The sequence below is a fragment of the Cervus elaphus genome, chromosome 12 (assembly GCF_910594005.1).
Source record: "Cervus elaphus chromosome 12, mCerEla1.1, whole genome shotgun sequence".
NCBI classification, from domain to species: domain Eukaryota; kingdom Metazoa; phylum Chordata; class Mammalia; order Artiodactyla; family Cervidae; genus Cervus; species Cervus elaphus.
In genome coordinates, this window is record NC_057826.1 from 32,884,069 (window position 1) to 32,905,632 (window position 21,564).

Sequence of the window (21,564 nt, forward strand, 5' to 3'; positions counted from 1 at the left end):
AAACAGAATAAAAGGATTTGCTTTAATAGGATCCATTTTTTTCAATCTTTGGTATTACCTTTTTTCTTAAATATTAAAAGTATTAATATTTCTAAATTCTGAGAGATATTGATGGGAACTCTGAAAAATGACTCACGTTGTTTAACTTTCAAAATATGAATTTAAAAAACTACTCTTCATATCCTAGTCCGATGTCTTAAAGAAATCAGCAGGGTATCATACAATAATCCTAACACTCGAAAAGAGCTTTATTTAGGTATCATAAAGGCTATAAACATCCTGGTTCTATCATTAGAAAGTACTAAGAATGCAGGCAGAAATAACATTTCGCTTCTATTAGAAGACTTCAAAATAGGACACAAGTCATTGATTCCCTTCTATTTTGGCTACATTTTGAATAATAGAACAAAAGCATTAAAAAAAAAAAAAAAGGATTCTTTGGAAAAACAAAGAGGAAAGTCAACAGCAAGAAGCAAGTGTACCTCCCATCAGCGGGAACAGGGCTGGGGAGGTTTGTCAGGGAACATGGAAGCCACTAGCCCCGTCTCCACTGGCCTCTGGTGTGTGCCAGCCTCAGTGCTGCGCGGGAGGGCTCTGCAGCCTGTGGAGAGGCAGACAGTGCTTCTGGCTCCAACTTGCTCCTTAGGCCAAAGTCCAGGCAGAAGCTGGCCTTGTGGGGTTCCTGTCATCCTGCCAACACATGGCACTCCAGGGACACTGCTAGGGGAATGCTGGCCAAATCCTCCATGAGAAGTCACCTCCTTCACATTCTCTTCCATGTCAGGGGTTAGACTGAAGGAAACCCCTTCTGTCAGATTTTATGGTGTTTGTGCACTAGCCCAGGAGAAGGAAGAGAAAGAAAAGAAAGCAAATGGTTTAACCTCACAAAATAGAAAGGAAAGAATTATTCAAAGTAGTTGATCTGGGAATGAAGCCCAAGATCCCCAAATCTCAGCTCAGTTTGCTCTTTTTCCATTCACTGCTGGTTTTTAGAAATTTAAATAATTATGACCCCATCTACAGTGGGCCATCGTATCACTGCTTTCTCAAAGAGAGTGGTCCAAAGTCACTGTTGCACAAATACAGAATAATCTATGCACCATCTGACAACAGTCAATATGCAAAGCATATTCAGATGTATATGAGGAATCATAGTATAGACAGACATTTAAAATGCAGATATTTTTCAAAAAGAGGCCCTCATTTGCCATACTTATGGCCATAAGTAGGAAATATTACTCCAAAATAAGATGTGTAGGTAAATGATGAAATGAATATTTACATATGATTCCCTATACAGAATATAGATTTCAAAAACCAACATGATCATCTCACACACACATAGTGTCTTTTCTGAAAAAATAAAGACAGTGCATTTCCAGGGAATGAGTATATGAATTTTATTGCACTGCTTAAAAAGAAAAGTAGAAAAAAAAAGAAAAGTAGAAATCATAATCTTACATAATTCTTTCAAATGGATCCACTGAGACAACTTCTCAATGCTTCCTTAAATTTTTACACCACACTGAACTCCAACAGGTTTTTTGTTTTAAGGTAAACCAGGTTTTTGGTTCTTCCCTGTGGAGAAGTTACTTTCAAGTCAGTGAAAGTTCTTGGCCCATGATTAAAAGTCTTTGCCAATTAGTACTCAACAACTTCAATTCATTTTTTTCTGGTTCAAGATGAGTAGGAGCCTAATAAGGCTGTGATAAAAGGGCAAAAGGCACCGGGAGCCAAAAGCGGATTAATGAGCTCCTCCATTTATTTGTCTTCCTAACAGCCGAACTGTTACAACTATTGACACTCTTCAAAAGGTTCCGCTCTGAACCCTGTCCAGGCGCTGCAGGCTCCGATGGACATCTTCAAATCCAGAGAATGGAGGGGCAAGGGCTTCCCCTGTGTGGTGCCAAAACCAACAAAGCCCCATGGATCAGGTAATGAAACTTCAGCTTTTCCCCCTTTGAGATTTATTTACTGGCAGCTGACAAGGGGCAAATTCAGCTCGAATTGTGCAGTCAAGGCCCTGTCAAGCTTTTAGAGGCACCCTTGTCTTGAAGCACCTTCATGACTGGCATTTCACTCAAAAGCCCTCGGCACTGGTCCTTAACAGCTTATGACATCACAAAGGACACTCCAGACAGATGCCTACATGGCATCCTGCAGCATTTTAAAAGAGAATTAGTGGTTTTAATTATGGTCGTAGTATGAAAGGGAACCATGCAAGCTCCACAGGAGACCTTTGATCAGACCCTTTCGCTAGTACAATGCCACGGAACTGTGACTATTCCTGGTAAGGGGCCTTTTCTTGCTGAATGACTCACCAGTGATCTTTGAATGCAGACAAGCTTCTAGCCCTCCCTCTTCATTAGTGAGCATTTCTATACAGGGGCCTATATAGTGCTTGGAGTTTAGGAGCTATACAATTGGGGGGAAAAGAATCCCTACAGATTCAGGCCTCTACTTAGGAAGTGCTGAAGGACTCTGAGTGACTTTATTCATTAAAACAGGTTGCTATTAATTAACTGTCATAATAAAATAAAGAACTATTATTTGCATTTCTTACTACGTTCTCTTTAGTAATATGTATAAAAGATGCTTGTAACAGAAATGAATTTATTGAACCACTTCCCCACACCCCTGAACCTCCAATGCCCCCCTTTTTGGCAGCAGGAAGCCTCCTAATTATTGGGTCCAGATTTATGAGCCCAAATAGAAGTAAAACATGAATATAAAATTAATTAAGGAAAGACAAAATCCTTTTTACTTGCCAGTTTAAGCAACTGGAAAAAAAAAAGCAAACAACAATTAGCTTACATTTTTAGTGATTTCAGAGAATGACTGAACACAATAAAACCTTAACTTTTTTCAAAATATCATCTGGTTGGTATTTAGTTTGAAGTGTGAGATTATGTAACAACTACAGCTACTCAAAAAAAAAAAATAAAAGAAAGAAAACCAACGTCCCCCGCCCCCCATCCCCTGCACCCCAAACAGTACTCTAGCTTGAAGTGTAACAAAATTAAAAAAAATAATAAAAATTTCATTTCTGGGAGCCAGAGAACATCTTTGGTCTGGTATTAATATTTTAAGAATTTAATTTTAATACCAATCCCAATAAGCAGGGCCCTTAAGATTCATGGTTGATATTTTAAGTATATGAAGATAGTTCATTCTCTTCTAGAATTTAATCAAGCAAGTCATCTGATGAAAGGCTGTGGAAGTAGGAAGATTTTTCAAAATATTCTCACTGAAATGCTAATTCAGTAACACAGGCTAAATAGAATTTGTGGAAATAGCACATCTCAGTTTCTAACTCCGCCGTAAAACAGTTCTGTGACACCATGTTACTTATATCTGGGAGATGACTTAGTCTTCATTTTTTAATGCCATTTCTTTTCTTGGAGGAAAAACTTTTGGACTTGGGAATTTTGGAAGCTGAAAGCCGAGCTGGCTTTTTGCTGTCTCAGCCATTTTTCATATTTCTCAGACTTCGTAGTTCCTTTCTTAGGTGCTTTACAGCAACTGAAATATCGGCCAGCTGGGGATCATTCTGGGCCTTTTGAGTGTAGAGACGGAAGTGTCTGATGGTTTCAGACAACAAGACTTCAGGGTCTGCACTTCTTTCCTGAAGGCGCAGCATCCGTTCACAGGAGATGGCGTAGTTCTTGTGCCAATTCACTGGGTGTTCCTTTTGTAAATAGACAATCTCCTTATAAAGCTGGAAGACAGCAAAAACATTGGCATTCCATTATTATCCCGTGACTTTTTAAAAAAAAAAGACTAGAAACACAGGGGAATTAATAACACAAGGAAAAAAAAATGCAAGCAGCCTACAGTAAAAATCTAATCGTTGCTAGGCCATGCAGAAAATGCAAGGAGGGTACTGTAATTGCTACAGTAGCAGAGGCAAATGCGCTTCATATAAAACTGTTTCTGGGGTTTTTTGGATGTTGCGGAGGGAACTTTAGACACACCGTGTCAGGACAAAATGCTCTTCCTCCAGAAAGATGTTCTGGGAAAGGGATTTGGTTCTAATTCATGGAAAGCTATTTACTCAACAGGCAGAAAGGTTGAAACTCTAAATTTAGCTACTAAAGAAAAAAAAAAAAAGTAGCTTTCTTTAGAAAACTGCATGGAAAAAGAACTTGAAGAAATTTCAATTTTGTCCCTCATTTTTACATAAAATTATCTCTACATTAGAAGCAACAGTATTAACAACAGCAGCAATAGAAAACCTCTAACAAATCCAGCATCCAACAGGGTGGGCACAATATAATTTAAGAGACATCCTTAAAGTGAGATGTTGAAAATCTCCAGTGTCCTAAAAATAACAATTTTCATAGTTAAAACTTTGCCCCCAGAATTTTGTTTTTCAATATCAGAGATAGTATTGATTGGATAGAATTAGAATCTTTAATACTGAGTTTTCTAGAGGAAAAAGATCAAAATTTAACAAATAAACCAAAATAAGTAGATGCAAATCTACAAAACAATATTATGCTTGCTTACTGGGGAATTTCACAACCTTCTTAGGGATTATCAAATTGAAGTCAAATCCACAGGCACTTGAGTTAACCAGTAGCCGCCACGAGAGCACAGGACAAGTAATGATGCTTTCTCCAGGGACAAGGGCTTTTTGAATTAGAACTATACTCATTACATCATTCAGCTGAAAGAGACCCAATTATATTATCTATTTCCCCAACTCCTGCTCTAGAGTAGACAAATGCATACCCAATCTTTTTCAAAATAACATCCCCATGAAAAATTGCCCAATCTGTATTTTTCATGTCATTTTGATATTTAATAACCCTTAGTCCTGAAGCTGCCTTTTAAAGCTATTATCCCCCTTGCCTTCGCTCCATAAAATAGAAAAGAGTCACCTCGTACTTTTCATAGACTTCAAAGCTCTTAAGTCAGCATTTTATCATCTTGGTAAACTTTTTCTCATAGGTCTTTTTTATTTTCTTATCTGCTGCTGCTCTTCCTGAGCCTCCCTCTGATGAGGGACATGTGTAAAATGCATGGCAGGCTGCCCTGCACAAAGTCGGTGCTCAAGAACTGCTCAGGTTCTTTTCTTAGCTGTTTTCAAAATCCTGATTAGATTTTGGAGTGCAAGATGGATGCCAGCAACTCAATAAGCACTTTCCAATGGCTCAAGAGAATAAGAGGCTCACTCATGACCTCCCTGCTACGTCTTCGGACATCAGAACAGCCATACTACCCTTTTCTAAAACACTCTGATCCTGATGTCTCATCAGCTCATTCTGGATGGCCCATTAGCCACAGGTGCTGTATCTTAAGAAGCTAACAGTCATTTTTCATCATGTGGGGACAGTATTTCCTCCTCTAAGCGTGAATCTTTGTGACATTAAGTTTAGGGGAACATAGTTTAGTTTGGGGGGACATCTTCAGTGTATCAACTGTATTTCTAAAGATTACAGATCATTCTTGCTCTCCAGTACAGCTGAACTTAATGTTCTGGGTAACTATTGAACAGGACAATGTAAATAATAACAAAAATATCTTCTACACCTAACAAGAATGTTCTCGAAAAACCTGTACGAGGAGGTGATTTGTGTTGACCCATCAAGTATTTGAGCTCCTCTGTCTTGCAAACAATGTCACACACCTGGAGACATACGTGAAGGAGATACCTATAGACTATGTTATAGACTTGTGTTCACTGAACAGAGTAATGCCTGCAGACCCAAAGGGACAATAAATCCATGAATTGGCTTTAGTGGTGGCCTAACGACTGACCATGGAACAGATCACTGATGAGAACATAAAATATTACTAAGTCTCAGATTCCTCCCAACTAAATACGACTTGTTTTTCACAGAATCACAGGGTATTAGAGATGAAATGGATCTGACATGGCCAGGATGTGAGAGATAATCTATAAAGTTTACAACCCACCTTTTTTGTGTGAAAGAAAAAATAGAAAGGTTAATTGGCCCACAGTTAACAATGAATGGTGGAGCAGGCCTTGAACCGGGACTCCCTGACTGCCAGTCAGAAAACTCCAGAACACTGCTTCCTGTATCTAGTCCCTGGCTGTCCTTGATGGGCACCTCGGAGGTGTCCACCTTCACCCCTGTGGTTTCCTGCACCACATGTGTCTGGCTGGCTTCTTCCGATCTTTCAAGATGACACTGCAGGGACATCTCCTCTGGCAGCTTTCCCTCCCTTCCAGGAGGCTGGCTCATATGCCTCTCTCTGTCCCATGGCACCTCTGCACATCTCTTGTATCTCTCACTACTAACTGAGGACTTTATCTTCCATCTCCCTCTCTGGTGTGTGCCCATTTGACAGTAGGGTCAATGCCTGATCATCTCCATCACAGTATTTGGTAGAGACTGGGTGCTCCATAAATGCTCTGTGAGTAAATGAATACATGAGTAAACCATGGACCAATAAATACACAACTGAAGGGTAAAGGCTATCACACTAATTGGACACCATGCTATTTTGACTCAGTCCCAAACAAATGCCCTGGCTGAGTAGATCCACAGCAGCCCAGAGACAGCATAAATAACTACTTGCTTAAACATACAGCTCCTGGGCTCTGGTCTCACTGGTTTTTGCCAGGATGTCTGTTTCCTATACTGTAGGCTCCAAGACTAGCTCAGAAGGTGTGGAAGAGTCCAGTGCTATAAATCACAGAAAAGCAGGGCCTTGTTAACACAGTGCTACAGCAAAGCAAGCCTCTGGTCTGTATTCTCGTTCCCATCACAGAGGACCAGCTAAGCAAGAGCCCTGGCGTGGCTGGATGTGAAGGCTGTCTGGCTTCCTGGGGTTATTCTCCATGACCCTTTATCTCTCTCATGAAATCTCAACCAGCCACGGTCCAATCGTTTCAAGTGTTGCCAGGGTCAAGACTTTTGTATAGAGGGCGACCCATCAGAACTGCTTTTTTAAAAAATAAAGCCATCATATTAGTTTCCTATTACTGTTGTAACAAATCACCACAAATGTAGTGGTTAAAACAGCTGTTAAAATAATATAAATGTATTATCATATATTTCTAGAGGCTCTAGAATCTGGTGTGTTTTTTTTTTTTTTTTTTGCCTTTTCTAGCTTTCAGAGGCTGCCTGCACTTCCTAACCTGTGGCCCCTTCCTCCATCTTTCAGGCCAGCTACCTGGCAATCTTCAAATCTCTTTCTGACCTCTGCTTGCAATGCCACATCTCCTTCTCTGACTCTGACCTTCCTGCCTCCTTCTTCTAGGGACCCTTGTGATTATATTAGCCCCACCTGGATAATCTAGGATAATCTCCCCCCCTCAGGATCCTTAATCACATCTGCAATGTGCCCTTTGCCATGTAAGACCACATATTCACAAGTTCTGGAGATGAGGACATGGACTTCTTACATTATTTTGTCAACCACGGTCATTTACTTTAAATGTTATTTGAGAGACACATGACTATTTTTCCATTTGTATTGATTTATAATGCCAAATAAAGCTGGAAACAAAAAAGTAAAAACTCTACTGTGATACACTCTTAACATCACAAAGTCACCACTACCCTCCCACCAAATGTATTTATATATGTAAAAGTGCAACATACGTTATAGGCGTGAGTGTAGAGTTGAGCTTTCACGTTTGAAGGCAAACTTGCACTTTCTGCCAGGTTAAAGATGAAGAACGGTGTTTTCATCCTGGGAGTGGGAGGGTGTTCGCGTCAATTTCACATTCAAAGCTAAATCCGCCAAACTTTTCCATTGATAAGGATCATACAGAACCCTTTATTGTATTCTTTTCACTTCTTTCATATTCATGGAAGTTTACTCTGAACCAACAGTAACCCTCCCCCCATACCAAGACACTGCATTCTGTTCATCATCACTATTGTGCATCACCTTCCCTCCAGATGTACATATTCACTGTGCAAGAGCAGCTGGGAGGGGGAGACTTGCTGAGTCTGTCAGCACATCCCTGAAGGTACCCATCACGACAGCTCATGCCTGTGTGACCAGTTCTTCAAAGGTGCCTGGACTCTTTGACCACATGAACTCATCTAAATTGTATTCAGCACACCAATTAAATCAATACCTGCCCGAATAATGACCTGCTTTCTTCTTTTATGTGATTTCTCCCCCAGCTTTCCCACACTGTCACACTGAAGAATCATGCGAATATTTGGTATATCTTTGATTAGTCCCTCAAAGCAAGTATTTGTTCTTATAACTGGGTTGATAACTTGAAATATGCAATTTTCTGACATTTCCAAAACACTACTACAAAGACTATCTTTTTTGTAATTGTTATTTTGTCAAGAACCATATTTCTCAACAATTAAAAAAAAACCCTCTTTAAACATATTACAAAAAAAACCAAACATATTACACCCTAACTCAATTCCTGGTGCACTCAGCCCCTGGCCCAGAGTGGGCATCAGCCTATTTTTCCTGGAGGAAGTACTTCATACTTGGTACCCCTGTCTGCCTCACTTAGGCCTTTTACATTTTAGGCCAAAGTCTGTTAGTGTTAGATATTTTGAATATTTTAAAATAATGGCAGGAACACAGAGAGACAAGAGCATCACCGTGAAGTGTTCATTTCACATAGGAACAGGAAAGTCCAGCATCTAGCACATGAATACTCAAAACTCTTGGACTATGTCTGTCTGCTCCACTGACAATAGGAACTGTGTCCTATTCCTATGTGTAGCCTCCAAGCCTAGCACGGTGTCTGGTCTCTAGGAAGTTTTCAATAAGTGCTTAAATAACTAACTAGCACATCACACATGGGACAGGGTGGTAATTATCAATTTCTCCTCAACAATTACGCTGACTTTGGTTTAGTGGAGGTGGGAGAGCACAGGAGTGATGAATGTTCCAGTCAGAGAGATGTGAATTTTGGACTCTACTGGTAGAGCTATGTGGCCTTGGACAAGTAACCTCTCTGCCTTCAGTTTGTTCTTTTTGTAAAATGGAGTAATAATGACTTCTCCACAGGTTGTTGTATGGATGAAATGAGATTATGCCTTAGTAACAATTAGTACAAGGCCCCAAACAAAATGATTGCTCATAAATACTATTTTTATTATCACCATGCCCCCCTGCTCCCCAAATGAAAAGTGCCACAAGCTACTTCTACTACATTAAAAATAGACTGCAAACCAAAAGTATACGTTAGTCACCTTGCTTGCCACATCTCCTCATTGGCCACAGATTCCCAGGAAGAAGGATCAAACCTGTAGTTAGAAGAAAATCGTAACATTTTCCTGCCAGCTACCTTCATTGTTATGGACATGTCATTTTTGTTTTATAATCCTACAAGGCAAATAAAATAGGTTGCATCTTGAAGTATGGATAGAGACCAAAATAACAAACTTATTCTCCTGAAATATTTGATGGTTAGGAATTTGAGGTTTTGGTAAATGTATTCTAATCTGCATAATTAGCCCCACTGCATCACAGGAGCACACTAAAGCTCAGTGGGAAGAGGCTGGAGGCTTCTGGGGAGTCAGCTGTTCCCAAGAGCTGTCAGGGGGGCAATGGGGTGAGGGTGAGGCCTGGGCCCCCTCTGTGGGCACAGCTGAAAGCCATAGAGCTGTGAGGAGAGGGGACTCCTGGCTTTGATAAATCACTGTTGGAGCTAGGATGCTGCTCAAAGAGCCCTAGCTAAACCATTTGCCGATTTTTCCCACTTAATTAAAATTTTTCTTAGCAAGTATCTACTCTGACAGAATGGAGGCAGTGAGTGACGCTGTGTATCTGCACTGTCATCAGCTGTCTGGAGAACAGGGGATTTCCCAGCTTTTCCTCACAATGGTCACAGAGTACTTTGATATACAGCTACTTATCCAGCTCTGGCTGGAGCATAGCAGTGGGGTCTGTTTGCTCATATTGACTCAGAAAACTTCAGTAGCATTTGTTCCTATGATTTTGAGTGTTGCTCTTGAATTATAGGCTTCCCTGATATCTCAGTTGGTAAAGAATCTGCCTGCAATGCAGGAGACCCCGGTTTGATTCCTGAGTCAGGAAGATCCTCTGAAGAAGGGATAGGCTACCCACTCCAGTAGTCTTGGGCTTCCTTTGTGGCTCAGCTGGTAAAGAATCTGCCTGCAATGTGGGAGACCTGGGTTCGATCCCTGGGTTGGGAAGATTCTCTGGAGAAGGGAACGGCTACCCACTTGAATTATAAGCAGTAATTATCTAATATTTGCATAATTCATAATTTAGTTCAAAAATTAGGCAATAGAGAGCCCTATCTTCAGATGGTGACTCATTTTCCACATGGGAGAGAGTCAACTATAGGTAGAGATGCTTCCAGGAAGACTAATCAAAACAACAGAACAAGGCTAACAACAAACAACTATGAAGAAAAAGTTACTTAAACCCCAGTCTTCCTACAGAGAAGCGATCTGCCGTTCTTTTTTTTTCTTTCTTATTTTGACCACACCATGTGGCAGGTGGGATCTTAGTTCTCTGACCAGGAATGGAACCTGAGCCCTTTGCTGTGGAAGTGGGGAGTCTTAATCACTGGACCATCAGGGAAGTCCCTGATCTGCCATTCTTGAAGAAAACAAAAGTGACAAGTTTATGTGGGTGGAAACTATTAGGGACAACAGAGTGAGTTTTAAAGCTCTGCTTCAGTTAATGAATCTCTTCCACTTTTAGGGTCTGAGACCATGTAGCATTATAAGAGTGGACGTGGATGGTGGCACATATCTAGCTATGTGGTACCCGCTTAACCATCACTGCCTTTCCTCCACCTCTCCATTGTCCTTCAAGCCTGAGGACAAGAAATATATGTTCTCCTTCTCTATCACGATACTCTGTGGGCAGCAAATAGCAATATTAGCTACTAATAAAAAAACAAAACAAAAAAAATGAAAGTCATTTCAAAATTTAGTAAGTTTTTTAGGCAACAAAACAGCTATACACTGACGGGAAACAACTGCTCTCCATACCTTCCATAGTCTTCAGTCCAGTTATAGATATTTCTCGTAAGTTTAATCCACTCCTCAGGGTTGAATACAATCTCTGAAGAAACTAATTTGTCACAAGAACCCCATGGCCAAAGTGAATAGTTTGTTTTCCAGGTTGGGTCGCCTTCGTGAATTCCTATGCAAACAAATGTTTCTTTTCTATTGAAGAAAGAAAAATATGTACTATCAGCTTAAAGTTCTAAATGCCAAATACATATAATTCAGGAAGGGTCATTTTTGACTCTAAACCTCAGTTACCAATAAACCATTTGTGAACACTTTGGTTTCTTTAAACCTCTGCCAATAGATTGCTTTAAATTTATATTAGTGGGGAAAAAAGCTGTCTGGGGATTGAAGGGAAGCACACAGACATAAATGATAAAACCTACTTGTTTGTGACATGGTAAGAAATCAGGCGGGGACAAACACAAGGAAAGAGTCTGTGGTTCTGTCTCATGTGTAAATATACATATTATTTGATACCTTCTAAATTTTATAGGTGGAAACATGTCTTTATATTAGTAATACTACTAATACTAGTAGTCTTTCTGTCCTCCAATTTCCATTGCATTTTACTTTTAATTTCTTTTAGCATCATTTTATTGAACCTACTATTTTCATTTACAAATCCTTCTTGAGTAGCCCAGAAGCATCCTGAGGATAGGCTCTTTATCTCTAAATTAATTCTGAAATTTAAACATGGAACAACTATCTGAAGACTCTGAACAGTAAATGGTAGAAAGAAGATTGAGGGAAGAAAGCAGAATTCTGAGTTCCACCAAATCCGTGGTGAGTTTACTCCTTTTCGTCTTCCAGGATTACCTGGCCTGAACTCAAAGGAAGCCTGAAACCCAAAACACATACCAAGTGAGAACAAAGAGATCTCAAGAGAAGCCTTCCCCTTGCTTTTTCCCGAGTCCAAGGAGCAGGAAAAGGAACTTGTAAGGGTTGGAAGAGCAGAGGAAATCCCCAGAACTTTTCCCCTTCTCTGCTTCCCCGGGCACCAGACAACACCGTGCCATCAGCAGAAGCAGCAGCATGGGGCAGCTGGGCGGGTTCCCGAAATGCTGCGCAAGTGGACGCTTCTCGCTAACCAGAGGAGCTGGGCTTCCAAGAATTGGGAGCAAATCCCCATTACTCCCCCTCTGGATGGGCTTCATATAATTTTAGAAAGACAGAACGTGTGTCAATGAACTTGAAGCTAGATCAAGAGAAATTGTATAATTTAAACAAAGAGGAAAAAATATTGAAAGTATAGAGTCTTAGGTACCTGTGGAACAATATCAAAAGGTCTAACACGGGAATCATCAGAATCCCAGAAGAAGAGAAAAAAGGTGGAGCAGGAAAAGTACTTAAAGAAATAACATCAGAAAACATCCAACTTTTGTGAAAGACATAATCTTTCAGATTCACGAAACTTAGTAAATCCCAAGCAGGTTAAAATCAAAGAAATTCATGCCCAGATACATCATAATCAAATTGCTTAAAACTAAAGACAAAAGATCTTGAAAGCAGTCAAAGAAAAACAACACATTTCACACAAGGGAAACAATGATTTGAATAAATGCAAGATTTCTCAACAGAAGCCATGAATGGCAAAAGGATATAAAATAACACTGTTAAAGTGGTGAGAGAAAAAAGAACTATCCAACCCAGAATTCCATATCCAGAAATATCCTTCAAAAATGAAGATGAAATAAAGACATTTTTGGGTAAAGAAAGACTAAGAGAATTCACTGCTAACAGTCTTGCTCTGAAAGAAATACTAAAGGACTAACTTCAGAAGGGAGAAAAATGATACAAGATGGAAAGCTGGAATACCAGGATTGAAGGAAGAGCAACAGATTTGGTAAATATCTGAACAAATATCTAAGACTACTTTTTCTCTTAATTTTCTCTTAAATTAAAAAACATATGTTGAAAACAAAAATTATCACATGTCTCATATAACATGTTTGACAACACAATCAAAAGTGGAGTAAAGGAACTTACATGCCACTAAGATTTCTACAGTTCACTTGAAGTAGTAAATTGGTTTAGTCACTAAGTGATGTCCGACTCTTGTGACCCATGGACTATTGCCCGCCAGGCTTCTCTGTCCGTGGGGTTTTCCAGGCAAGAGTACTGGAGTGGTTTGTCATTTCCTTCTCCAAAAGTAGTAAACAGATTGTGAAAGTTAAATATGTCTATATACTGTAATTCTAAGATCAACCACTGAAAAAATTTACCAAGAGACACAGTAACATAGAATGCTAAAAAAAATCAAATTATCCAAAAGAAAGCAGGAAGGGAAACAGTGGAATGAAAAACAGAAAACAGTAATAAAATGATAGATGTATATCTAAAACATGTCAATATTTACATTCAATGCAAATGGCCTGGATATAAATGAAATTATAGACAAACTGTCAGAATGGATAATAAAACAAGAGTCAAATATGTGCTGTCTACAAGAAACCCACTTTAAACATGACATAGGTGGCTAAAAGCAAAAGGAAGAAAAAAAGATATGCCATGAAAAAACTAATCAAATTAAAACCAGTCAAAAACCCCAGAAGTATTTTTTTTTTGTAAATACAGAAAAAGGTGTAAATGCAATTAAATGAAGAAAGAATAAATGTTTCGAACAAATGATATTAGGACAAAATAACATTCACAGGCAAAAATATCTTTGTTCTAAGCAACCCCCTTGCAAAAATTAACTCAAAAGTGATTTTTGATCTGAAATATAAAACATAAAACTGTAAAACGCTTAGAAGAAAACATGAGATAATCTTTGTGACCTGGCATTAGGCAAGAGTTGTTTGACAGGAGATCAAAAAGTATGATCCATAAAAGAGAAATATGATAATTGGATTTCATCAAAATAAAAGAAAATTACCTGCAAAAGACACTTTGAAGAGAACAAAAAGACTGTGAGAAAATATCACATATTTAATAAAAGATTTGAATCTAGAATATACACAGAACTCTTAAAACTCAATAGTAAGAAAACAATCCAATAAATCCAATAATCCCACTCCTAGGTATGAAAACATATTCATACACAAACCTGTACATGAATGTTTATAGCAGCTCTATTCACAAATAACTGGAAACAACCCAAATGTCCTTGAATAGATGAATGGATAAACTGCAGTACATCCATACAAAGGAATACTAATCAGTAACAAAAAGGAATAAACTATTGATACACAACAATAACTTGGAAGGATCTCAGAGGCATCTTGCTAAGTAAGGTATGCTAGTATCAAAAAGTCACATACTTTATGAGTCCATTTATTTGACATTCTGGAAAAGGTAAAACTATAGTAACAGAGGTGGTGAGGGTTAGGGGTCTGGGGACAGTACAACAACAAAGGAGCAGCAAAAGGGAGCTTCTGGGGTCATGGATTTGTTCTGTATCCTAACTGTTCCTACCCACTTGGCAAATTCTTTCTTAGTCTTTGAGTCTCCAAATTTCATCCAAACCAGTATTATCATGCTTACCAGTTAATACTATAACTTATCTGTTTCACATTTAAGGCATCACTTGACATCTGTCTCAAAGATGGTAACAGCAGGGATCACACCCATCCATCTACAGCTAGTACAGCTGTTGGGACATTTTGAATACCCAATATTTATTAAATAAACATTTAATGAATGCCCCTCGGCAGAATTAATTGCTTCCTCATCCATGGTCCCAGAACATTTGGCTTATACTGTCAATTAAGTCATCGATTTAGTAAGCACACATTGAACATTTACTGTGTCTCACACTTTACAAGGCTTTGTTAGTACAGAGCTTACACCATTATGGTCAACTGTATTCATATCTATGTATATATACTAGACTGTAGTCTACTTAAATCTGGAACTGAGTCTCACTTTATTGTCTAATACAAACTGGTACATAGTAGGTTCAATTAATGTTTACGAGGTTAAATTAAACAAACTGCACCAAAAACGCTTATTAGGAGATGTTGTTAATATTTTATTCCAAAATAGAGCAATTAATTATTACTCTCACAGCACATTTGTACCTATTACCTTCATATTACTTCATGAGCCACAGTAAACTTCAGGCTCTGAACACCAAAGTACCACTTCATTTTGTTCTTAGTAAGGGACAGTTTAACTTTGGAATTTACAAAAATTTCTGAAATCCCCTTTATAAGAGAATAGAAATTATGAAATAAGTTTTCTTCTTCAGGCTCTGGACAATCCCCAGCATTTCACGGACAGGAAAAATATTCAACAGTATACCACTGAAGGAGTTATTTATTCTTGACCTTAACTATGAATAATTTTATGTTCTGAAGTATAGAATTCACAATTCTCATATGTTATCTCAGTCAGCATAACTGTAGGTGTTTTTCTTATTTATAAAAATGCCTTATCCTTTAGAAAAAAATCCTTAAGCTATTTTTATATAGTGATTATTCCTGGAAAACATTTGCATTAAACTTAAAAGGGGGCCATGGTGTTGATCAGGGGGAAACTATAATTGCTTGCGATCTACCTGCAATGATTTCAAGTAGGCAGGCACATCTCCAATTTCTCTGAATTGTACTAAGATCTTATTTGCTATTCTTGCTAATCTGTCTTTATTTTTCCTTTACCCAGAACAATAACATTTATTTCTGCCTGGCCTCATTTATGCACAGATATTCAATTTAATTACAAAGATAATCTCACCGGTGACAGGGAAATAGGTGTAGAAAATTGGTCTTTTGGATGAAGCACAGCTGCTACATAAACAATTTTAGAAAAGCTTAAGATTTTAGAAAAGCTATTATATGAAAAGAATGCTTACTGTTTATTTACTTCAAGAAAATGATAAAGATTAAATGTGACCATTCCACTAGGTAATATTCCTTCCACAGGATTCCAACGGTTCCCAGGAAACTTGACGCCTGGTAAATGCTTTGCCATCTTGGGTAAATACCACTCGTAAGTCATCATCTGCCAGAAAGATAACATGTGATATCATGTTTTTAATATGTTTTTTAAAAAAGAACCAAGTTTATCAAGGACGATGAAGAAGTTACCAAATGTGGAGTTACTCATTAAATATAAACATAATTGAAAAATACACACAAATGCAACCAAGGTATGTGCCACTATTCTTCTAATGACTCGGCCCTTAGATTTTATGTCTTAAGTTATAATTATCAGCTATCAATAAAATCAGCACCGAGTTTATGACCAGAAGGACCTACTGTTCTTATACCTCGGGAGTGTACTGAACTTTCAGAACCAGCTTAAGCATCACTTCCTCTAGGATGCCCTCCCCGTTTTCACAGCAGAACAAGATGCTCCTGTAGCACTATGTACCTACCTTGATTATAGCTTCTAGCCTATTCCTCACTAGACTGAGAGCTCTTACAGGAAAGAGACTGTATCTTATCACCTCATTGCCTCTGCACCTAGCACAATGCCTGGCACAGAATAGTTCCCCAACTATGTTTGCTGAAGCTGAAAGGTCTTTTTGATGGCCAGACTAGACAACCTAGGCAAAATAAAGAGGTGTGTCATAACTCTGTTCTTTCATTCATTTATTCAGAAAACAAAAACAAGTAGTGCTTGACCTATAGTGAAGAAGATATAATCCCTGCCCTTGAGAAGTTCAATCATATAACCTAGGCCTCAAAGTTAAAAACCCCTTGGCTAAATAATCTGAATTTATTAATAACTCCAAATTAATTACATGTCCTTACATATTCTTTTGGTTAAAATAAATCATTAGTATTACAATTTTTTTCTTAATCCTATACTTAATATATACTTCATTCTACAATTTTATATGTACAGATTTAATTTTTTAAAGAAGACTTCATTCAAGTTTGGATATTATCACTTGAGCAATTATGTTTTACTTGTCTCTACAAATCATTTAACTAAAAGTGACAAATTAATTTTAATCTAAGTATGTAGAGGGTGCTTCCCTGGTGGCTCAGCGGTAAAAAATCCACTTAAAATGCAGGAGATGTGGGTTTGATCCCTGCATGGGGAAGATCCCCGGGAGGAGGGCATGGCAACCCACTTTAGTATTCTTGCCTGGAGAATTCTATGGACCGAGGAGCCTGGCAGGATGCAATTCACAGTGCTGAAAAGAATTGGACACAACTTAGCTACTGAACAACATATTGGAAATACTCAAAAAATACTTATTGAATTAGAGTTTATTTCCCAATAGTTTCAGTATTTGAGAATCAAAAGTCAAAGTCAAAGTCGCTCAGTCATGACTGACCCTTTGTGACCCCATGGGCTATACAGTCCACGGAATTCTCCAGGCCAGAATACTGGAGAAGATTCCCTTCTCCAGGAGATCTTCCCAACCCAGGAATCGAACCGGAGTCTCCTGCATTGCAGGTGGATTCTTTACCAACTAAGCTATGAGGGAAGCCCCTATTTGGGAATAGTAACATTCAATAACCTCAGATATGCAGATGACACCACCCTTATGGCAGAAAGTGAAGAGGAACTAAAAAGCCTCTTGATGAAAGTGAAAGAGGAGAGTGAAAAAGTTGGTTTAAAGCTTAACATTCAGAAAACTAAGATCATGGCATCTGGTCCCATCACCTCATGAGAAATAGACGGGGAGACAGTGGAAACAGTGTCAGACTTTATTTTTTTGGGCTCCAAAATCACTGTAGATGTGACTGCAGCCATAAAATTAAAAGATGCTTACTCCTTGGAAGGAAAGTTATGACCAACCTAGATAGCATATTAAAAAGCAGAGACATTACTTTGCCAACAAAGGTCCGTCTAGTCAAGGCTATGGTTTTTCCAGTGGTCAAGCATGGATGTGAGAGTTGGACTATGAAGAAAGCTGAGTGCCGAAAAATTGATGCTTTTGAACTGTGGTGTTGGAGAAGGCTCTTGAGAGTCCCTTGGACTGCAAGGAGATCCAACCAGTCCATCCTAAAGGAGATATGTCCTGGGTGTTCATTGGAAGGACTGATGCTGAAGCTGAAACTCCAGAACTTTGGCCACCTCATGCAAAGAGTTGACTCATTGGAAAAGACCCTGATGCTGGCAAAGCTTGAGGGCAGGAGGAGAAGGGGACGACAGAGAATGAGATGGCTGGATGGCATCACCGACTCGATGGGCATGAGTTTGAGTAAGCTCTGGGAGTTGGTGATGGACAGGGAGGCCTGGAGTGCTGCGATTCATGGGGTCGCAAAGAGTCGGACACGACTGAGCGACTGAACTGAACTGAACATTCATTAAATACCCACTTTGTACTAGGACCTTACTGTTTCTCATTCAATTCTCATAATAACCTTATTATGTGAGAATAATTATTTCTGATACTGTTGATTGCCCACTCAACAGCCAATCCTTCTTTTCAACTAACACAATCCTGGTTTTAATCAGGGAGTTACAGTCATTCTTCTTTGCTAGTGAGTAGTTTTTGGAGTAGTCATGTGACCCAATACTGGTTAGTGGGGCCTGAATAGAGGTCTGGTGGGGGCATCTGGGGCACATGTTATTCCCAATACAGAGAGAGAGAGAGAGAGAGAGAAAGAACTCAGAAGAAGCACTTTGCATGCAATGTTTGGAACCAGGCATCCTTCAGTTCAAGAGACCTGTAGAAAAGCTGCCCTAGAACATGGCCATCATGGAACTGCTTGTATTATCAATCCTAAAAGCTCCTTTCTCCAGACTACTTGTTTTGTGAGATTAAAAATTCCATAGTTTAAGCTACTCTTAGTCAGAGATTTTGTTTCTTACATTCAAAAGCATCCTAACTTACTTATCTAATGATTATTTCCATTTAATAGACAGGGAAACAGAAGTTCTGAAAGGAAAACTCTTTAGCCTTAAGTCATACATTTAGGAAGTGAGAGGATAAGGATGTGAATTCAGGTTGAATTAACTTTGAAATCCAAGCTTCTCAACCATAGTACCTGTATTTAAAATCATGGTATACCATATTATTAACAAATGATCTAGCTTTTGTCAGATTCTAGATCATTTTAATCAAGGCCAAATTAATCATCAGTGTACATGACATAAATGCAAACTGCTTATAAAAATATGTGTGATTTTCAAATTTCCCTATGTTTGCAAATCTGTTTAAAGTGTTCCAAAAATTTTAAATTATTTATTAATTGAATGAAATTATTAAATAAGTATTGTTTTTTCAAAAAATTTTTAAAATCAGTATTGTGCCTATAGTTTGCTCAATAAAACTAATAATACTTTTTCAAGGTTAAGAATTTCTCTTTTCCTGATGACTGTTCTAAAAAGACCAGAGATAGATTTGTTCCCTTTAACTATTTATGGCTTAAACAATAAATCCTATAGTTTAAATACATTTTTTTTTAGTTCCAGAAGATTGTTTTAAGAGACCTTGAAATTTTCACAAGTCCTTTCCCAACATACTTTTGTCATAAGATCTATAAAATTTATAAATTCTATAACAGAATTGTGGTTAATAATTTCTATTTTGAGTGAAATGTTCACTTACTTGCAATATGACTTATTTTATAGTCAGCCTAATTTATTTTAATCCCTGGACCAGTGGGCAGTGTTAATTTGAATGGCTGAGCTGACTGGATGTAAAAGAACAATTTAAAAATAAATTTACAACACAGTATTGTCATGGTCTGTCATATGAACTAGAGACCTAGGATGTTGTTTGAATCTGAGACATATAAATTCTTAAAACACTCAGTTTAAAAAAGAAAGAAGAAACACATGACTTATCCTATTAGTTACAATAAAAGAAAGAATGTGATATACATTTTACCTCAGAGTGATCATGAAAACTGTACCCATGCACTATTAAAAAAAAGAAATAGTTCTTTAAAATACACATGTTTTAAAACAATTGCTACTACTATATTTTAAGTATATTTCTCACATACTTACTTCCTGATCCACTAATGAAATATCTGGCCTCAGTCCCTCACAATAATGCATGTAACGAAGAGAATTCCCTGGCAGATCTCCTCTGAGTAAGATAATTGCATCACGAGGCATAGAGGATAGAAGGTTCTTTGCAAATTTGTCAATCACATAGTTGGTTCTTTGGTCACAAATGCTAAATAAAAGGATTACAAAATATTAAAATAGCAACACATTATTTTGGTTTTAATAAGACTAGGCTTATTCCCCACTCCATTCCTTTCCCATCATACAATCTACACTTAGTGTTTTAAATATTCTAACATATCTTCTAAGAGGATGCATATATTTGAAAGGGAACACTACTAACTGGGGAAAAAAAGGTAGAACTAATTGTGCTAGTGAAAAAAATCAGCGTACTGCTTTACTTCTGGAATTTATAATCATTTCCATAAAAAGGGAACCAGTTAGTACTCAATAATGAGTACTTTTTACCCCTAAAAACATATCCAATTTCACTAAAAAGAAGTAAGGTTTTTGATTCCATTTGGAGTATAAGGTAATTTCATGTTAATTCCATTTAGTTCATAGGGATTTTCAGAAATGCAAAAGGAAATTTGCCAGTTTCTGGCATAAATTTGCACATTTGTCTGACATGCAAGAGAGCATGTAGAGGTTGATCCTTTCCACCACTTCCCTGGACCACTGGCTCTCTGTGTTCCTCTCTCCCTTCTAGACTGAAGCTGCTTATCACTAGGGGATGAACCCAATGAGAAAGGAGGGAAGGAATAATTTGTTGAGATATTTACTTCTCTCCAGGCATTATTTACTGTTGCCAACAATAGCAGGATAGCTCTTTTCGATGATGAAGTGGACTTTTTAACTTCAAAGGAAAAACTGGCATGAATTCTCAGAGCTTTCCACACAAAAAGAAAATGAATACAAGAAAGAAAAAGCATCAAAAAACTGAACAAGCAATGTCCTTCCTCTTATTTTTTTTTTTGTCCTTCCTCTTATTATCAGCTCCATTACATGTAATGGTGTTAAGAAACACAGTCTAAAGTTGAATCACTGAGTTAGCATCACAAAGCAAATTAATATTTCCAGGAACAAAATACTATCCCTGCCTTTGTAACTGATGACACAAATGTTTCCTACTGTGATTCCCTACTTTGCAGGGTGATGCCTCACCTTTTGCCACCCAGCAAAGTTCCATTCACCTGGGGGCAAAAAAGAATCCAAATGGAACCAAGCCACCCAGTCTGTGCAGGCATCCCTGGTGTGGAAACTGAGCTGCCCTCAAGACCTGAGCCAGGAGAAGAATGGGATAAAAGAGGGGTGGGAAACACACTATGGGCCTGGCAAACCCTTCTTGAGCCAGCTATGGAGTTGTATCAGGAATCTGCCTCCCCTTCCCACAAGGCCTCCTGGTGACACAGTGTCCCTGACATGGCTGTTCCTCAGCATTATAAAGTACATTGGCTTTTCAAGTTAAGTTGAAAGGGGAACTGCCATCTTTTAAAGTACCAATCAAATCTCACTATAACAAAACTCCGGTGGACTCTTCCACTTCTATAAAGTTTACTCAATATTCCTGCAAATAAATGAACTATCACCTAAGCCTTTACACCTTTTATGTTTGACCGACATTTACATTATAAGGGTCATTAAGCAGATTTTGAAAAATACAAACAACATTAATAATGCATAAGGGTTAAGAAACTTTCAGAACTTTGATTATTCAAAATATTTGATATATACTACTACAGAGTATACT

At 38.2% G+C, this 21,564-nt stretch overlaps 1 protein-coding gene across 1 annotated transcript in view; it reads right to left on the reverse strand.

The window, feature by feature from the left end:
- Positions 1-1,375: 1,375 nt before the first annotated feature.
- TMEM260 (transmembrane protein 260) overlaps positions 1,376-21,564 on the reverse strand; it is a 71,187-nt gene continuing 50,998 nt past the window's right edge. The window contains 6 exon segments of the mRNA XM_043919751.1: positions 1,376-3,718; positions 7,578-7,668; positions 9,153-9,206; positions 10,929-11,105; positions 15,745-15,893; positions 19,812-19,983. Of these exon segments, the coding sequence (XP_043775686.1) occupies positions 3,464-3,718; positions 7,578-7,668; positions 9,153-9,206; positions 10,929-11,105; positions 15,745-15,893; positions 19,812-19,983 (898 nt within the window). The 3' untranslated portion in view covers positions 1,376-3,463.